The following is a 19,322-nucleotide window of genomic DNA, read 5'->3' as shown; positions in this document are numbered from 1 at the left end:
CATTTTTAAAAATCTACGGTTTTTTAGTTTGGGGTTTTTAATAAACTTTTCTGAACTGGTGTTTTTTCTTATTGCTTCTGTATTTGCAGTGATTACAGTGAGCTAGAGCACTGGTTCTAAAGCATTTTTTGTTGAGTCCACAGATGTGGTTTTGGTAGAAGATTCCTTTGACTACTGTTTTTTTAAGAAGCCAATCTTTTGTTTAGTCATCACACATATTAAGCACAGTCCATTTAACCTTAAATGTGTATCAACCATGCATCTAAGGAGGAGTGGGGATGTGAAGTATTGTCATTACTTCTAGTGGCTCATCTTCAGTTGTGGTCATTGTCTGATATTACAGGGGAAATTAGGGAAAAAATTCCAACTCTGACTACTTCCAATTTCCCCCTTTTGAAAGCAGAATAAAAATATTTCTTGATCCCTGCAAGTGGCTTTTTAAATCTTTTGAAGGAATAAGTGGTCTGTTGTCATAGATGCTCTTTTGTTTTCTGCTGTATAAACTTAATGTTTGAATTTCTATCCCGTCCTGTCTCATTTTACTCCAGTGCAACTCAACACACTTCAAGAGATGTTTCTTTTCTTGTTTTACAGATTTCCTTGTTAATGATGCGAGTAAAAGCTTTAACAGCAGAATATAATCAATGGCAAAAAAGAAGTCCTGAAAGTAAGTAACTGCTTCCATGTAAGGTATACTTATATAAAATTCTGCAAAGCCTCTTTCATGTAGGCATCTTAAACTGTGTATATATCAAATGTCTGTTGATTGTATTTTCATACTATAACTACTTAAAAATTAAATTAAATACTTCCCACAATAGCATGTATGTTTCATTTCTATATTCTTTTTGCACTTTAGTTCTAAGTGAACTTAGAATTCAAAGTGAATTCTACTATAACGTAATCGTATGATTCTGGACAAATAAATGCATGATGCATATCACCATTCATCAGTCAGTTAAATGGAAAAATAAGTTTTAGCAGGTCTCCTAACAAAATAACAAAAGTTCATTATGCTGTTACTTGCCTTCAGGTTTCTCCTTTCCGTGATTGTTTCTTCTGCATCTTTCACTTGTATTTCCTTTTTAGGACAGAACTACTTTGGCAAAGAATTGTGTCTTCATTTTGTCTTTTAAGACGCTGATATATTTTTTATCTTTGCAAGTATTGCTAATAAACTAACAATAATTTACCCAGACATATTTTTAACCATACCTCCTTTGATTTTTTTTTTATTATTACTACTTCACAAAAGTGTGTTGTATGATGATGTACTAGCTGAAACTTTGAAGTAAGCCTTTAGCAGTAAGTCCATTACACCATAATAAATCCTTGGATTTAACAGGGGTCAGAGATTTCAGGTCAAGAAAAGGTGGTAAAAGACACTTCAGTTTATTTTAACAACACAGGAATCCAGATCACTTACTGATCTTGAGAAGCACAAACCACTGAGGCAAGTGGTGGCCCTTATATTTGTTAGGCATTATTAGTCAAAAGGTATCAATTCCTCAGTTCTTCAGAATTCTTTCTGTACATAAGCATCAGTGCTGACTGCTTTCATTCTGTTGCAAGGCTGATGTGGCCAGACACTGAAAATAAAGCTGCTCAGAATCTAAGTGTGAGTAAAGTAATCTGGTTTTTCAGATGTCCCATCTGGAGACTCCTAAAACAGTTCACACTGCGCTATCATTAGTATTCTGGTAGCACTCACTGTTATGTGTCCTGTCAAGGAACTGTTAGCACCTTTCAACCCAGTAAAACTTACTAGTTAATCTTTAAATGGATACATTGACTCATTTGAATATTTTTATGCCAGAAGAGGTTTGGCTTTTTTAGTGTTTACAAAATGATAGGAATGTGTATTTTGTCATTTGGCCAAATTGGAATGCATTTTCAGATGAACATTAAAGTCACTTCTCCAGCTGCTTTCATAGTTCATGTACTTGCTGCATATTATGATCAAATAATAGGAACTGGGAAAAAAAAGTATTTCTTCTTTCTTATAAATAGATATTGTTGCTCTATTAGAATAAATTCATATAAATTCATATAAATTCAGTTCATGTGCTTTGTAAGCCTGTCTCTAATAATGGTCAGCCTCAAATGCTTCTTAGAGGTATGTAGACCAAAAGTATGATATTGAATGAATTTGGGAAATAATGGTTTTTGGCTGCTGCTCATGAATAAGCTGCTGGCTTAAAGAAAATGAATTGAAAGCACTTACCATTTTTATCTGGGTAAAAAACCTGGAGATGTTAGGTCTCCTTACTAAAATATGTAATTATTTTAAACTTTAAGCTATTTGCTTAAAAATATTTTTGGGACTTGACCTATTTTTATTGGCTTGCTGACTTGCTTTGCTCAACCATTCTTACTTGTTCCCAGGTGATAAGATTTATTATTAGAAATCTTAATTTTGTACTAGAGAAATGATTTATGCATGTTATAATGCAATTAATATTTTGCAGCCAAAGCTTTGCCTTTTTGGCTACTTTTCTGAGGGAAGAAAAAAGAAGTTGCCGCTAAGAATTTGCATAGAGTTATAGTGCTTGTATGAAAATGAAGAGTCTGCTGTGCTTACATCTTCTCTGTCCATCTTGGCTCCTTTCTACCTACTGTTTGTTTTGAAGGAGGAATTACTTAATTGAAAACATTCTCTGGATTTATCTAAATAGGAATAGTAGAAATACTAATTTCATACAATTTAGTAATAGAGTATGAATGTGAGGCTGTCTTGTTACTTTGGTTTCTGCTTTTAGTAATGGCAGTTCATTTCTTGTAAATGAGGGCCTGTCAGCATTTCAATTTTCAACCTTATTTTCAGAGGTTATAACTTGGCAGTTCTACATTTCTTTGGGCACAATATTGGCAAACAGACTTGAATCCACAATGCAAATTCTATTTTTGCAAAGCTTTTACTTTAGTCTCTTGTTCTTTCTCAATTTCTGGTACTATTTATGTAGCTCTAGAGCTACTAAATCAGCTGAATTAAAACTTTTTAACAAGCGTTTGGCTCATAAAAATAGAATTTAACTTCTACCTTTTCAAAATAAGGAAGTGGAAGAAAACATATTTTAAACCATATAAAACAGTTGTGGTCTCTGCATAATTTCTATTTTTCTTTGCAAAATATCAGTATTCTGCCAAATTCCTCTTATTTTAATAGGAGTTTCTGTATAAACATGTGCATAGTAGTTGCTTTTACATTCTTAGCATCTGGTAGTATTTTCCTTAGTAATTGTGTTATGTATCACTAGGCAATTCTGTCTGACATTTGATTTTTCCAAGTGTAGTGATTCATAACTGAAAAAGCTTTAACTGATGGAGCAACCTGTGTTCTTTACAGTAGCAGCTGCCATAAATTTGTTGTCCCAGTGTCTTAGATCTGCACTGTTCCTTCACTAAATTAGGGTTAGTGATTTCTTTCCTAGGAAGGTGTGGCCTTCTATTCTGATACTCACACAATATGAATATTGAATGGGAAGCACATGCTCAGGATTAGGTATCTAAAAATGAAGAAGTGTTAGAAACCAATACTAGAAATTGATAATTCCTGGTAGTGAGAGCTCATATAATCATGGTGGGAGGGTGGCGGGGGGAAGACTTTTATGGGTTTCTTCAGATATGCCAGTGAATGTGAATAAAAGCACATCAATGAATTTCATCATGTATATGTAGGATATTCATGTCATTAAAGAAATCTTGCTCTAATAATAGCACAAACCACTACCTCCCATAGCTCTTAAACATAAGCTTAATTTGGGAGCACTCTACTCAAATTTTGTGTCAAAATTTAGAGACGGTAATTGTCTAAGTAAAAGGGATTTTATTGTGACATGTAATTTAATGCATTTTGAACTCAGTAGTTTTGCTGATTTTCATCCCAGAACAAACATTGCTTTTAAGACTACTAATCTAAGGCTTCCCAAAACTTGTGGAGATAAAAACTATAAAATTACTTTACCAAAAAAAGTACTTTTATAAATTTGTGAAATCAACTGTATTGTATTTAGGAGATATTTAATGTTTTTATGAGAGGGTTAAGGGTTTTCCTTTTTTTAAAACGAAAAGCTTTTATTGAAGTAACTATTTTTAAGATTAGAGATATGGAGCCCAAGCTTGGACAAAAAATATCCCCGTCATATTAAATTTAAATCTGTTAGAGTAGCTTTCATTTCTCCTGTTAATAGATTTAAATGCTTCACTTTTTCAAAAGTCATATATTTATGCACAGGCTGCAAGTTGACATGGAACTGAGAATTGATTGGAGTCCACTGAAGGCTATCAAGTACAACAATTCACTTTTTATTCAGAAAATCCATGAGCCATAAATCACTGTGTTTTGCAGAGGCATTCTGGGGAAACGTTACCACATCCTTGAATAATACCATACTTTCCGTTCAGTACTGACTGCTGTTGCTCAGGGTTGGAGTTAGGATATTGGCCTTGCTGGGCCTTTCATGTCTCTCCATGTAGCTGTTCTTGTGAACAGTAAGGATGGTGACATGCTTTTTAAGTTTCTTTAAATCTGGTAGGTTTTAAAATCCTGATCAAGCATTTGGGAGGCTGTTTAACAAGGAATTGGAAGACTGGAAGAATTTGATTGCCCACATTGTTGATGGAATCCCTTCCACTTAAAAAATCAGGTTTGCTTATCTTGAAGTATGACTGTACTTCATATTTCAATATTAGGTACCTGAGCTAGTTCAGGTATAAAAAATAACACAGAAGCATTACCACCACAGTTTTTTCAGTCTAATTTAACTTGCTGAAAAGTGACAGTAGGTTAGCCCAGAGGACACCCCAAAATCTGGTTAAACTGCTGCTGACAGCCAAGCTAGTTTTTTAGAGGCTACACAAGTTTCTTTCTAGCCAGGCTGCTTTTCGGTATTAAAAAGTCTGTATCACCCAATGCAAAAAACCCAATTCATTTTATCTTTCAGTAATTTCTACCAATCCAGAGGTACTGTTAGCATTAGGAAAAGAAGAGGTAAGTCTTTTTGTTTGCTAAGAGATAATAAAATTTCATTGAAAAAAATGAAAAAAAGTATATACAATTGCTGCATTTTCCTATGACTATTCCTGTGGTGGACTACTGGTAAGATACTGTGTATGTTTCTTCAGACATCGCTGCTGTTCTAATGTCGTTTCTTCCTCTGTGTTATAACTACTAAAATTTCCTAGTTGTAATGAATGATCTTTTAAACAAAAAGTTTTTATATATTGCATTTCATAATTGATATAAAATAATGTAACTTTATGTGTTACACAAAAGAGTCAATATTCACAGATCTAGAGTTCTGTGGCAATAATTTACAAATATTTTTACTTCTTCCAGCCTTGGAAGAAAGAGCAAATCAAGAATGTCTTAGGGGTAGCATTACACTATATTGATTGAACATTGGTATGCAACATGACCTGAGAATATTCCTGTGGCTATGGCTTTGAAAAAGAAAAAAAAAAATTTCTTCTTCCTAGCAGTTTTCTTCCCTCTAGTATCACTCACAACAGGGAACCCAACTGCTGTTAAGAATCACTGTTAACAAGTTGTTTGGTTACGCACTTTCATTTGACTGTATTGCTATGCCATGTTTGAGCTGATACCCCATTTTGTGGCCTATTTTGTTGAGGATTCCAATTTTTTTTTTCAGATGTTGCATATATAGAGCGTATTTGCTTTTGTAGAATATTTTCACAATTTTTATTTCTTTGAGCTAAATACAAAAGTTCTCATAGTTTGTATGGAAGGAGACAAAATACATCCAAATCATAGGTTTATATTAAAAAAACATAAACTATTAGAAATACTACTTTCTAGAACATAATGCACTAATGAAAGACCCAATCCACTAAGAGTCCAATGTTCCCTATCTTCAGGAGCACATATAACCTCTGGCTGCAGTAGTTTTATTTCTCCCTCTTTCCTCTTCCAAATATGTCCATATGAGGACCATTTAACTCATGGATGCAATTAGTCTTTCTTTGCAGCATCTTTGTTTTCTGAGTGCTATACATTTTATGTTGGTGCAATAAGCAAGGATTCATTCTTGCAAACAGCTGCGATGATTTAGACAATGCAGCCCTGGTGCTGTAGATGTTTTCTCCTCAGTCTTTCATCAGATGAGCAGTTCATGTGTGTGCTCCATAATCTGCTTCAGGTAAAATCGATTGTGTTGTTTTACAGAGCTTCAATAAGACACTGAGCAACTGGTGACAGTAATGTTTTAAATAGCTCCAACTGGATTTAAAAGTAGGGCGTCACTACTTTTCTTAAGAAATTACAGATAATTTTGGCCCTCTTTATCAGATTTACAGATGTAACCTTACATAGAACAAATACTACAGACTGGGCTATCTGCAAATTTTAGGTTTATTTTTACTTTTTTGTAGTTGCAGAAAGTAAAGAATGATCTTGAAGTCATGCTGTCAATGGTTCAGTCAAAGAATAAACAACTGGAAGAAGATCTGAAAAGGTAATAAAATAATTTGGACTTATGAATGCTGTAAGCTTTTTTACCATACTTTTTTTTTTTTGACTGTCCAGGAAAACTATTTATCTGTTGTGCCATTTCCTACTTTCCATGTTTCAAAGAGAACAGCAGTGGCTTGAGGAACAGGAGCAGATACTAGATGCTCTTAATGGAATTGAAGAAGAGACAAAAATCCAAGTTGAACAACTTTCCAAACAAAGGTATTTCTACAGTGTTGAGTTTTTATTTTGAAGAATTTAAATATCAACAAGAGCAAATGAGCAAACAAACTCTTAAAACATACTCCTTGTTTTGTTAAATAGATCGAATAATAACTTAGTAATCCCTACTTGAAACATGGAAAATATTGCTACTATCTGCTTATATCCTGGGATTCAAGATGTTGAACTTATAACAATAGAAATTAAGGGATTTTTTTTACTTAAGAAGAACTTTTTAATTTATTTTATTGAATTTCATATTCTATTGCTATGTTTTTACTATTAGTCCGAATGCTAGAGCATTTTATGAACTGCAAAATAAAATGTTGAAACTAAAGATATATAAGGAAGAAATCTTGAATGCTCTGGGTGAATTCCTAGAAGAACATTTTCCCCTTCCAGAGAAAGGTGGAAGTGCTAAAAAGAAGGTAAGATTTTCTTAATAACTATTAAATTTAGAATGTTCAATTTCTATTTAATTAAATGCAATATCTTTTTAAAGTCACTAGCATAGAATCTGCAATTATATTTTGCAATCAGTATAGTTCTTACAGCGGATCCTTTAGGTTTAATTGATATTTTTCAAGTTGGTTTATAATATTTAAGGCTGTTCCCGGCTGGATATTGTCTTTTTTAATGCATATATCCTTCACCCAATGAGATGCATAGCAATGGATTGTATTTCTTACTGAACTGCAAGCTGTGCCAAATTTGGGAATGGTGAGGGGTTCATTCCAAATTGTTCCATTTTCTTTTTTACTGGACTAGGCAAGTGGATTCATATTTTCCTTGGCAAAGCAAATTTTAATTGTCTAATAATGTTTTTGGAACAGTAATAAGGACAAGTGTTTATAATTACAATGTAGTTTGGAATGTTAACCATCAGTTTCTGTTCAGGCAAGCTGGACCAAAAATTATCTTAAAACTTTAGGGAAAATAGGCAGTCAGGGAGTATTTTGCATAATAAATTCAAAGTCTGCAGTAAAAATAAACCTTTTACCATTACTATTTGAAAGAATAGTTACAAAAAACCTACAAAAAAAGCGGGGGTTGATTTTGATTTCAAACACATTTAAGAATACAGAAATGGAAAGGATTTCTTTAATCCAGTTCCCTGTTATTTCAGACAACCACATAATATAATTTCTTTAATATTATCATTGAGCTCCATTTTAAAACTAATTATTTTTGTTACTACTGTTTCTATTGGGGTTTGTTCTAGTACCTCAGTACTCTGGTTAGAAACTGTCTCCTAACTTCCAGTCTAAATTTATTCATGTCTAACACAGATCCATGTATTCTTACGCCAGTATTGTCCTTAGAATAGCTTTTTTTCTTTCTTGTGTGTGTTCCTTCTGATACATTTATAGACAGCAATGTTATACCCTCTCTTTCTTTGTTTTGCTAATTGAACTAGCAAAGCTTTCTTGCTCTTCTCCTGTAAGAAAATTTTTTTCAATTCCCTGGCTTATCCTAATAATACCCATTTTCTATATTTGCTTCCACTTGGATTAATCTTTTTTGGAACCTGATAAAAACCAATATTATAAACAAACCTACTAGCTCACAGTCACCACAAAAGCAACTGATTACACCCTTGTCTTTTTCTTCCTGTTATTTCTAACTGATGAACCCTGAAAAAATATCTTGTTTTTGCACAGAAGTACATATTTTGCACATAAAAATACCAAATGGAGCCTTCAAGGCACTGGTGTCCATTTTCAAAGTCTTATTCAACCATCTTGAAACATCTTATTCTATCATATCTTAGTGCTTTCACATATCAATGCCTTCCAGTTTCCTGCTATTACTAAATACAATACATTTTGTTCCAACATTAAGAAATTAAAGCTTCAGGGATTTAATTAACAGTCATCTTTCAATCATGTATTTCCTGATTTCAACCTGATATGTCATCTCCCTATTTGCTGGGTCTTACTGATCTTACAATTGTTCTAGGACATGCCTCTTCAAACAATAATGACTTTCCCAGATGCATTTTAAGTGATTGTCCATTTTTCCCATCTATATCATTATTTCCTTAAAAATATATTTCCTATAATGAGAGACACCAATTTATTTGCTCCCATTTATGTGTTGTCATAGAAAAATATAGGCTGGAAGTGATCTCTGGAGATCTTCCATTCCAACACCATCATCAAGGCAGTGTCAATGTGAAAGTTGGTTCAAGTTGCTCAGGGTCCTGTCCAGCTGTATTTTAAATATAAAGAACAGTGAATTCACATGTGTGTTTCAGAATTATGAGGAAGTTTTTATATGAAATCTCCCGCCCCAGAGCAAAATCAACTGCTTGAAGTTTCTCAGCCTCTGTAATACTGACTGTCAGAAATTCTTGTTAACTACTCTGCCTTCATCTTTCTTCCATGCAATTTTCCTTATTAAAATCTAAAGAAAAAAACAATCATCTAAGGTGTTTGGGATTAGTCAACCCTCCCCCTGCTCACAGAAGTCACCTTCTACCTTTTTTTTAAATTTTACTTAAACATAAAATTTATTTTGATAAATTTCCAAGCAAGGTCTTGTCTTGTCTTAGTTTTAATTTTATTCATGCATTTTCAGAACTCTTAAACACAGTTTGTTTTCTGACAAGTCTTTTCCTTTCTTTTTACTCCTTGTGAATTCATAGCTTCTTCTATACCTTTTTACTCATTTGGATCTCAATGGCTCAACTGCAGGTTCCCTGTAATCTGCATCTAAGTGATTAACTGTGAAGGCAGGAGAGACAGCGGTTTTCACCTATTTTGTTTTCTTTATTGTGTCAGAAATACATATTGGCGGCATTAGCAATGAAATTTGCTGCTACACTGATTCAAGGGCACGCATTATTAACGTCTATTATCAGCTTGGTTCAACACTCTGGAAGCACTGAATTCTTAACTCTGTACATCAGTAATTTTGCTTCATGTCATGGAAGCTTCTTGTGTTCTCACTAGTTCTGCTTGACGGCAAATGTGCGGGGCTGACGCCTGTAGGGTACAGCTCCAGAGTAGTGTGAACTCCTCCAAGCCTCGCTGTTCTGGTTCCGCCCTCCTTTCATCAGGCACCTGCCTCTGGGATTGGGAGTGGGAGGGAAGACTGAATCACAGCAGCCCAGGTTAGCTTCTGTTGCCATGGCCCAATACCTTTAGTATAGGTAGTGACTGAAGTAAGAATTATCTTGCATTTTAAATCTCGGAAAAAAAACCATATTTTTTTCCAAGATAAGAGATACGAAAAGCCATATGTTGAGGAATATTCTTTATGCCAATCTATTTCATGGAAGGGAGAAGAAGGTGTGCTTTCAGGTTAAATAAACAAATGCTGACCATCCTGCTTAAAAATGGCTTTATAAGCATTAATTAGAGGTACTTATTATATTGGTGACACTTAAAATATGTAAGTAATGTAATTTTACAAAACAATATATGCAATGTATATTATAAACCTAATAAAATAAGTTTGCTAGTTCTGTGAGAGTGCAAACCTCTTTACACTAATATTCTTAGGATTTTATTCTTTGTATATCAGTTTTAGTAATTACTGAAGTCATAACCTAATTTCAACTTTGAAACATGAATATTGAACCCACTACCTAAGTTACGAAGTAATTATTTTTGGCCAGGGAAGTACAACAGCCGAGGCTACGAAGTATCTTCATGATTGCTCCAAGGAAGCTTTTGCAGCTTCTTATGTAGATTCTATTTCCTCAGCCTAGTATCAAGATAAAGGCACAAAGATAGGCATTACTGAGCCCTAGTTCCATGGTTTGCAAGATTTCCATGGAGCAGGCAGAATGTGCCCCTTGTGGCTTTCTGAAGGTGAGAATATTAAAAACTGTGACTGGAAAAAAGGAGCCAGAACTTGCCTTTCACAAATTCTTCCTTATTGCTTGTAGTGCTCTTCTGTTCCAGAAGTGGAGTTTGTATAAGATGCTGCACGTCCATTAATGTCTTAGGACTTAAGTTGACTCAGCAGTGCTGAGTTAGCAGCCACCAGTGCTGCATTATCTCCTTTATTTTGTTGAATGGAAGGGGAAAAATGATAAAATTGAAAAATAAAAGAATCAGGTTCACTGTGCAACACGACAAGCAGTTTTGTTGGCATTGCTGCCTAGGGAATCCATATCAATTTATAGGCAAATGGGCTTCATTTGCTTGCTACAAATGAAAACAAGTGATTTTCTAATGGATTGCTGTACAAATGATATTTTATCAAGGACTTTTTTTTTTTCCTTCATATTTGTAATGATTTATTTCTTAAGCTTGGCCAATTTTTTAAATTGAATTCAGAGTAAAAGTAAACAAATACTTATCGGCAAATAATGAAAAAATATTAAGGCACTATGAACTCAAGTCTTGAGCTCTGTCAAATTTGCATTGTAAACATTTTTCTAAAGTTCAAGAAAAACATTATTTTTTCCTAACAGATAATATTCATAGAATGTTTTGCACTGTACTACATTTATAAATATGATGTACTTTGTTTTATTTAAATGTAAACCCAGGTAGGTATACTATGATCACTTAAGATTAATCTTTTTTAATATTTAATTCTAAAAATAGTACATTTAAAGTGTATAATATTGAACTGGTAGATGAATTATTTAAATACTACCTTGTATTTTTGTCATGACTAAATCTAAGGCAAAGTCTTCATCTGTTGTGTACTATGCAATCAAATAACTGTGTGATTATTTTCCTTTGTCAATTAACATTTTTTCCTGACTATTTAGTTTTGGTTTCTGTTAATTTGGCTGGGGGGGTGGTTACCTTTGCAGAATTCTTCTGAAGAGCCAGCTGTAGAACTGATAACACTGCATGAAATTTTAGAGGTAAGATGGTTTTGTTATGTAGAGATTTGGGGGATTTTCCAATACTCAGGTCTGATCATAATATATTACTAAGATAAATAACAATATATGACATACGGTTAGGATCGTTAATTGAAAAGTAGAATGTTTAAGAATGTTATGTCAGATTTCTATTTTAATTCCTATCAAATTAAAACCCCAATTTTTTACAAGAGATGTGGCAATAATTTAGATAACTAAATCTTCAGTTTGAGCTGGAGAATGATTATCCCTTATTTCTTAACTTTATAATGATTATTTTAAAGAAGTTTTATGAGCCTTAGTGGCTCATATTAGGGGAGACAAATGCTATGCTCAACAAAAATATCAGTTGTTCCATTTCATGCTATATTTTGTACTGTTTCAATGAAAGTATTTCTGCAATATAATAGAATAACAGTTATAGAAGGACCAATTAATGTATAATCTCGTGTATTAACTGGATTATCTTCTCATGAAGAAATCAATGAATCTGATTCATGCATTTCTAATAGATTTTATAAGTATGCCAGCATTGCTTAGTGTGTATTTTAAATCACAATGCAATTTATGAATTTGAATTGCTGAGCATAATTTTGAAGAAGCATTAAAAATCTTTTTACTAGCATTGTTCCTTCTTGTCTTAAATGTAGCATTTGAAGCGAAATTTCCTATTCCTCCTCCATCCTCACTGTTCAGGCAGTTGTAAGCATCTATGTGTAAGACCTCCCTGGGGGTGGGGGGAGAGTTTTTTCCTGGGGGAAAACTTGATGAATAACAACTTTCTGGTATTAAGATGCTATGATCTGGTCACTATGACATTGTTGTACTTAAGTTTAAAGCCCAGAGTTTGGGCTTACATCATCAAAATCATTTTACATGCTTCAAGTATCTCAGCATGCCTATTAATGCCAAATTAGGTAGAGCTTGAAAACAGATCAGAATTTAAAATAGCCACATTCCCTATGGAATTAAAATTTTAAAGTTCTTTTAATGCTTTAAAATTGCCCTTCATATTTTTCTGACATTGTTAATCTCCTCAAAATGTGAACACATCCAAGTAATGTCTGATTTCCATTTGGAAGAACATACTACTTCCAAAAATTCAGACTTATTTTTAATTTTAACTATCTTGGCATAAACTGTCAACGTCCCTTAGCTTTGTTTTATGGGTTTTTTTTTTTTTGTTGAGCAACTTGGTTCTAGCTTCAAGTGCCTGTTAAATTTCAAAAGTGTTTTCTTAGATACAGATAATAGTTTCTTAAAGAGACAAATGCAAAGTCATCTTTGTATTATAATTACAGATTCAGGATTTGCTGTTGTAAAAATGTAATTCATTCACAGAACTACAATCAGTGCATGTGTTCCTAACCATTTCTCCTCAATCTCTGTGTGTTTTGTTAAATAATGAAAGTGTACATTTTTAATAAATTCACTTTGACAAGCTAAGTGTATAGATTTATATTATTTAGGTATATCAGTACCTACTTCATTAAATTAGTGTAAGTGGTAAGCAAGCAGTAAACTCTTTTCTCATGCAAACCTCAGAATTTTTATTGTACTACTTTTTATTCCTTTCTGATGGAGAATTTAGTGAACTAGTTTAAGATTTGAAAGGCTGTTTACAATACAAATGTATGTGAAGTTACAGCCATAAAGGCTATTTTGGAATATCAGATGTCAAAAAAGACTAAGTAACAATCATCTGAAATAATGCATTTGGAGTAAATACTGAGAATTGGGGCAGATAAGTATGAAAGACATAAACTGGAATAATTCTTCAGAATGTTCTGAAGAAGAAGAGCAGTATTTTTTTTTTTAAATAGCAATGGGTGAAAAAAGAGTAAAGTCTGGTAGTGAGCATTTTGAGTTTTTCTTTAGCAGTAAAGATGCAGACAGAATATTTTGTACCTACTGAAGTTAGGAAAGCTATAACATTTAGAAGCTCTGGGTAGAAAGATGAAATATCTGGGATGAATAGAGAAAGCACCATGGGTTGGGTAAGATTATTTAATCGTAATATCTGCAATATTCCCCATGAGCAATATTATGAGGGCATAAACATGGTCTCCAAGAACAGAAAAAAAATGTCAAAACTGTTCTTTGTTTTTAAATCCATTAACTAATTCTATATTTAGATAAGGAATAAAGGAGAAGTAAGGAAGTATCAAGAGGAGATGAATTGTTGTAAGGTGCTTGTCATGCCCAACCAAGAAGTGATATTAAGAATTTGGATAATCTATTTATGAGATGAGCAAAAAGGTTTGATGTGTAAGCGTAGTGAAGTTAAACTAGGACTATGATGGTTAACTTTTCACAGGTAAAAACTTATTTATTTCTAACACTACCTAAAATGACACAAAATAGAGGAAAAAGAATTCTTCCCAATCTAAGAAGACAGATTTTTTTTGTAGCATGTTAGTGAGATGAAATTTAGAAAAATTGTAAGACGGATATTCTTCTTTGCTAAAAACTGAAAGAGTGAGGGACAGTGATTTGTTGACAGTAAGTCATTATGATTTTGAGGCAAGTGATTCTCAAAAATCTAGCTTTCCCTCTTCTTTAATACTTTTAATCTTAAATTAACAGATACTGATTTAAAGATTAATTATATAAGGATTTACCAACTTCATGTGCAGATTTGTTAGGCATTTACAATTACACTATCTAAAATCCACTAAGAATTTTTGACAGATGGTGAAAAACTTAATCTGGATAAAAGGAGAATTCTGGTTCTAATTTTTACATCAAAAAATATGTAATGAAGTAAACTGGAAGTTCTTCATTTTACTTCTACCTTGAACAGGTCTTGTATTTCTCCTGTAGTCTTGTATTTCTTACACTGCCTACATAAGTGTCTCATTACAATCATTTATATAAATTTGGTTAAAGGAGATAAAATCTAGCTGTTTTGTACATGTTCTAAATCTTATCCTCTTGGTCTTCCAGATTCTTATAAACAAATTAATGAGCACACCACATGAACCCTATGTAACAATCACTGACTCATTTTGGCCACCTTATATTGAGCTGCTGCTGCGATATGGAATTGCCCTGAGACATCCAGAAGATCCAAACAGAATACGCCTAGAAGCTTTTCACATGTAGTGTGACCTACATGTTTACTTTAAAACAAAAGCACCACTACTCTTTCTTGCGGGCTAAGATATACTTATGTTTTATGATGAGCTTTTTTCATGTCAGCAACCTCTTCTTGTTGGATGATTCGATTATTCTTTTTCGTGTTTAATAAAGTGTGTATTCAGTCAGAGTGTTGTCACACAAAAACAGACAAAAATTTCTACTGTAACTGCTCACAGTTACAGTTGGCTTTCAGTTTTATGGCAAGTGATACCAAGATTTGTGTTGTGGAGGGTTTTTTCAGCCGCTTTAGTAAGATGCAAATTCAGGTCATAGACAAAATAAAGATGTTTAAGAGTCCTTTTTACTTCAAAAATCATACTTTATACATTAATTTTCTCTTTTATGTTCATTTCTTAGATTGCTTTAACTCTTCTCAATTGCCTTTAGTATTTTGTTGCACTCTGTATAAGCAAAATTTGAAATAACTCAGCTAGTCTTGTACATGGCCTTGCAGACATTTAGAACTGTCCTGGTTTCAGCTGCGTTAGAGTTAATTTTCTTCCTAGTAGCTGGTGTAGTGCTGTGTTTTGGATTTAGTATGAGAAGAATGTTGAAAACACACTGATGTTTTAGTTGTTGCTGAGCAGTGCTTACACTACTGAAGGACTTTTCAGCTTCCTACGCTCTGCCAGGTAAGCAAGAAGCTCGGAGGGAGCATAGCCAGGACAGTAACCCATCTGACCAACAGGGTATTCCATACCGAATGATGTCATGCTCAGTATATAAAGCTGGGGGAAGAAGCCGGGGGGGAATGTTCGGAGTGATGGCGTTTGTCTTCCCAAGTAACCGTTACGCATGATGGAGCCCTGCTTTCCTGGAGATAGCTGAATACCTGCCTGCCGGTGGGAGGCAGTGAATGAATTCCTTGTTTTGCTTTGCTTGCGTGCGCAGCTTTTGCTTTCCCTATTAAACTGTCTTTATCTCAGCCCACGAGTTTTCTCACTTTTACCCTTCTGATTCTCTCCCCCATCCCACCCGGGGCGGGGAGTGAGTGAGCAGCTGTGTGGGGCTTAGTTGCCGGTTGGGTTAAACCATGACAGGAACTAACAGTGAAGTATCATCTCAAGAATGTGTTTGGGTTTTTTTCCAGAGCCTTTGCAAACAAATTTATTGGCTTTAAGATAAACACTTAGGAAAGCTGACACATCTTTCTATGCAACGGGCTGCAGATATTAAGTGTGCAACTCTACAACTGCATACTTTCTAAACAGCTCATATTGTGTTATGCTATATTGCCTAACAGTATCTGTCTTTGCTTTTTCAGATCTAGTTTATCAAGGCTTATAACAGATCTCTGTTCTGTTGATTTCTACAGTTTCTAGGTTATATCAATTGACAGTTACCTTCTGAACAAATGCTGGTGTTGTGTCATCCTAATCTGCTTTTCTGTAGCCCTTGTTATTTTAGGCCATGGGTACACAAATGATAACTTGCCCAGTTTTACACAAATAGTCTGAAATTAAACCCAGAATTGAAGCTGGAAGTCCTAGTCTTGCATATCTATAGTGACTATAACCTTGGGAAATAAAATACACCTTTTATTAACCAGATTTCAGTTTATTGAGGTAGGAATGATTTTTCAGTTCACAGGAAAATAAAGGATTGTATAGAATCATAGAATGGGTTGGAAGGGACCTTAAAGATCATCTAGTTCCAACCCCCCTGCCATGGGCTGGGACACCTTCCACTAGATCAGGTTGCTCAAAGCCCCCGGCCTTTGAACACTTCCGGGGAGGGGGCATCCACAACTTCTCTGGGCAACCTGTTCCAGTGACTCACCACCCACACAGTAAAGAATTTCTTCCTTATATCTAGTCTGAATCTACCCTCTTCCAGTTTAAAAATATTACCGCTCGTCCTATCACTACACTCCCTGATAAAGAGTCCCTCCCCATCTTTCCTGTAGGCCCCATTGAAGTACTGGAAGGCCCGGAGCCTTCTCTTCTCCGGGCTGAACAATCCCAACTCCCTCAGCCTGTCCTCATAGGGGAGGTTCTTCAGCCTCCTGATCATCTTTGTGGCCCTCCTCTTTCTTATGCTGAGGGCTCCAGAGCTGGACACAGTACTCTAAGTGGGGTCTCACCAAAGCAGAGTAGAGGGGCAGAATCACCTCCCTCGACCTGCTGGCCACGCTGTTTTTGATGCAGCCCACAATACGGTTGGCCTTCTGGGCTGCGAGCACACACTGCCCGCTCAAGTCCAGCTTTTCATCCACCAGTACCCCCAAGTCCTTCTCAGCAGGGCTGCTCTCAATCCACTCATCCCTCAGCCTGTATCCATGTTTGGGATTGCTCCAATCCAGGTGCAACACCTTGCACTTGGCCTTGTTGAACTTCATGAGGTTCGCATGGGCCCACTTTTCTAGCCTGTCCAGGTCCCTCTGGATGGCATCCCTTCCCTCTAGAGTACCAACTGTACCACTCAGCTTGATGTCGTCTGCAAACTTGCTGAGGGTCCACTGGATCCCATTGTCTATGTCATTGATGAAGATACTAAACAATACTGGTCCCAATACGGACCCCTGAGGGACACCACTTGTCACTGGGCTCCACTTGGACATCAAGCCATTGACCGCAACTCATTGAGTGCGACCATCCAGCCAACTCCTTATCCACTGAGTGGTCCACCCATCAAATCCATGTCTCTCCAGTTTAGAGACAAGGATGTCGTGCGGGACAGTATCACATGCTTTGCACAAGTCCAGGTAGATTACATCAGTTGCTCTTCCCTTATCTACCAATGCTGTAACCCCATCATAGAAGGCCACCATATTTGTCAGGCACAATTCGCCCTTAGTGAAGCCATGTTGGCTGTCACCAATCACCTGTTTTCTATATGCCTTAGCATAGTTTCCAGGAGGATCTGCTCTATGATCTTGCTGGGCACAGAGGTGAGAGTGATCAGCCTGTAGTTCCTCCGGTCTTCCTTTTTCCCCTTTTTAAAAATGGGAACGACTTTTCAAATATGATGGAGAGTGGCTTTGCAACATCATCCGCCAGTTCCCTCAGGACCCTCAGATGCATCTCATCAGGTCCCATGGACTTGCGCACATTCAGGTTCCTTAGATGGTCTCAAACCTGATCTTCTCCTACAGTGGGCAGTACGTCATTCTCCTGGTCCCTGCCTTTGGATTCTGTGAATTGGGTGGCATGGCTAGAGCACTTGCTGGTGAAGACCGAGACAAAAAGCTGTTGAGTACCTCAGCCTTCTCCATGTCAGTTGTAGCCAAGTCTCCATTTTTGCTCATCAGCCGGAGGGGTACAGTTTCTTTCATCTTCCTTTGTTGTCCTGTGTACCTGAAGAAACCCTTCTTGTTATTTTTCATGTCCCTAGCCAAGTTCAGCTCCAGCTGTGCCTTGGCTTTCCTGATCCCCTCCCTGCATTCCCAGGCCATATCCCTGTAATCTCCCCAGGATGTATATCCCTGCCTCCACTGCCTATGCATTTTGGTTTTGTGGTTTAGTTTGGCTAAGAGGTCTTGACTTAGCCAAGCTGGCCTCCCGCCTCCCCTCCCAACTTCTTGCAAGTTGGGATTGAGAGCTCTTGTGCCCTAAGAAAAATGTCTTTAAACATCTCCCTCTCCAGTTTTTGTTCGCTTCTTTGCCTCTGAGGAGAGTTTCCCAAGGGATCCCACGCACTAGAACCCTGAATAGCTGAAAGTTTGCGTTTCTGAGGTTTAGGGTCCTGACTCTACTTTTTACCCAACCTGTACCCCTCGAGATTGAGAATTCCACCAGGGCATAATCACTGCAGCCCAGGCTACCTCCAGACTTGACCTCTCCAATAAGTTCTTCCGCATTAGTGAGCAACAGGTCCAGCAGTGCCTCTCCTTTGGACAGGCTCTCCATCACCTGTACTAGGAAGTTGTCCTCAACTTCCTAGATAAAGAAACTAAATGCAATGACTGAAATCAGGCTATTTTTTGCAGTTAGGTCTTGCAGCTACTAAAAATTACTATGGAAGACCTGAACAGGACTCAACAGAGTATTGCATGTGACAACTTTACAAGATGATATAAGGATGCATGGGGAGAAAGAGGGGACCAATCCAATATAAGTTCTAGCATAACTGCCTTTATTAGCCCTACTAAATGTTAAACAAAAAAATCATTACTTCTTGTGTGGTTTTGAGTGAATGCTGTTCATTTTACACACATGATGATTAAGCATGAGTATAGATCCCAGTGTGTGCTGTTGTGCATGAACATTGGCATTTTTTGTTTGATACTGCCTGCTCAACTGCCCTCCATTATTCAAAGTCTAGCTCTAATGACTGACAAATCTGTACATATTTACCTTACAGTATTTTTTATTAATTATTCAAATAGCTAAGTTTCTTGGCTTTGCTTTCTAGCATTGTGTCATTAGATTTTTTTTTCTTCATTTGTTTTTAAATACTTTGTATTCTGCTATCCTTTCACCTTATTAGTAATACTATAAAGCTCAAATACTTCATTGACCCTGGATGCCTGCTTCTGTGGTGACATTGGTAAGTTGGAGAAAAAATGTTAAACACTAAGTAGCTTCTCTTAAAAAGAAAAAAACCTCCACACACACCCCCCAAAACAAAAACACTGAGAAGGAGATAGGATAATCTATAAATAAGTGCTCTAGAGAAGATGCAATATTCATTTTTTTTCACAACACAAAATCAAATCTT

General features: G+C 35.7%; 1 protein-coding gene across 1 annotated transcript; it reads left to right on the top strand.

Moving 5' to 3' along the window:
* Positions 1-594: 594 nt before the first annotated feature.
* Positions 595-14,627, top strand: CENPK (centromere protein K; the record flags this gene model as incomplete). Its single annotated transcript, XM_009580072.1, has 7 exons — positions 595-667; positions 4,944-4,990; positions 6,391-6,473; positions 6,593-6,691; positions 6,978-7,119; positions 11,469-11,522; positions 14,469-14,627. Coding segments are annotated over 7 exons (657 nt in total), but the record flags the coding sequence as incomplete, so codon positions are not given.
* Between the last annotated feature and the right edge of the window lie 4,695 nt (positions 14,628-19,322).

Source organism: Fulmarus glacialis, unplaced genomic scaffold (genome assembly GCF_000690835.1).
Source record: "Fulmarus glacialis isolate BGI_N327 unplaced genomic scaffold, ASM69083v1 scaffold2876, whole genome shotgun sequence".
Classification (NCBI taxonomy): Eukaryota; Metazoa; Chordata; class Aves; order Procellariiformes; family Procellariidae; genus Fulmarus; species Fulmarus glacialis.
Note: the sequence above shows the minus strand (reverse complement) of the source record. Positions and strands in the feature narration are given on the sequence as shown.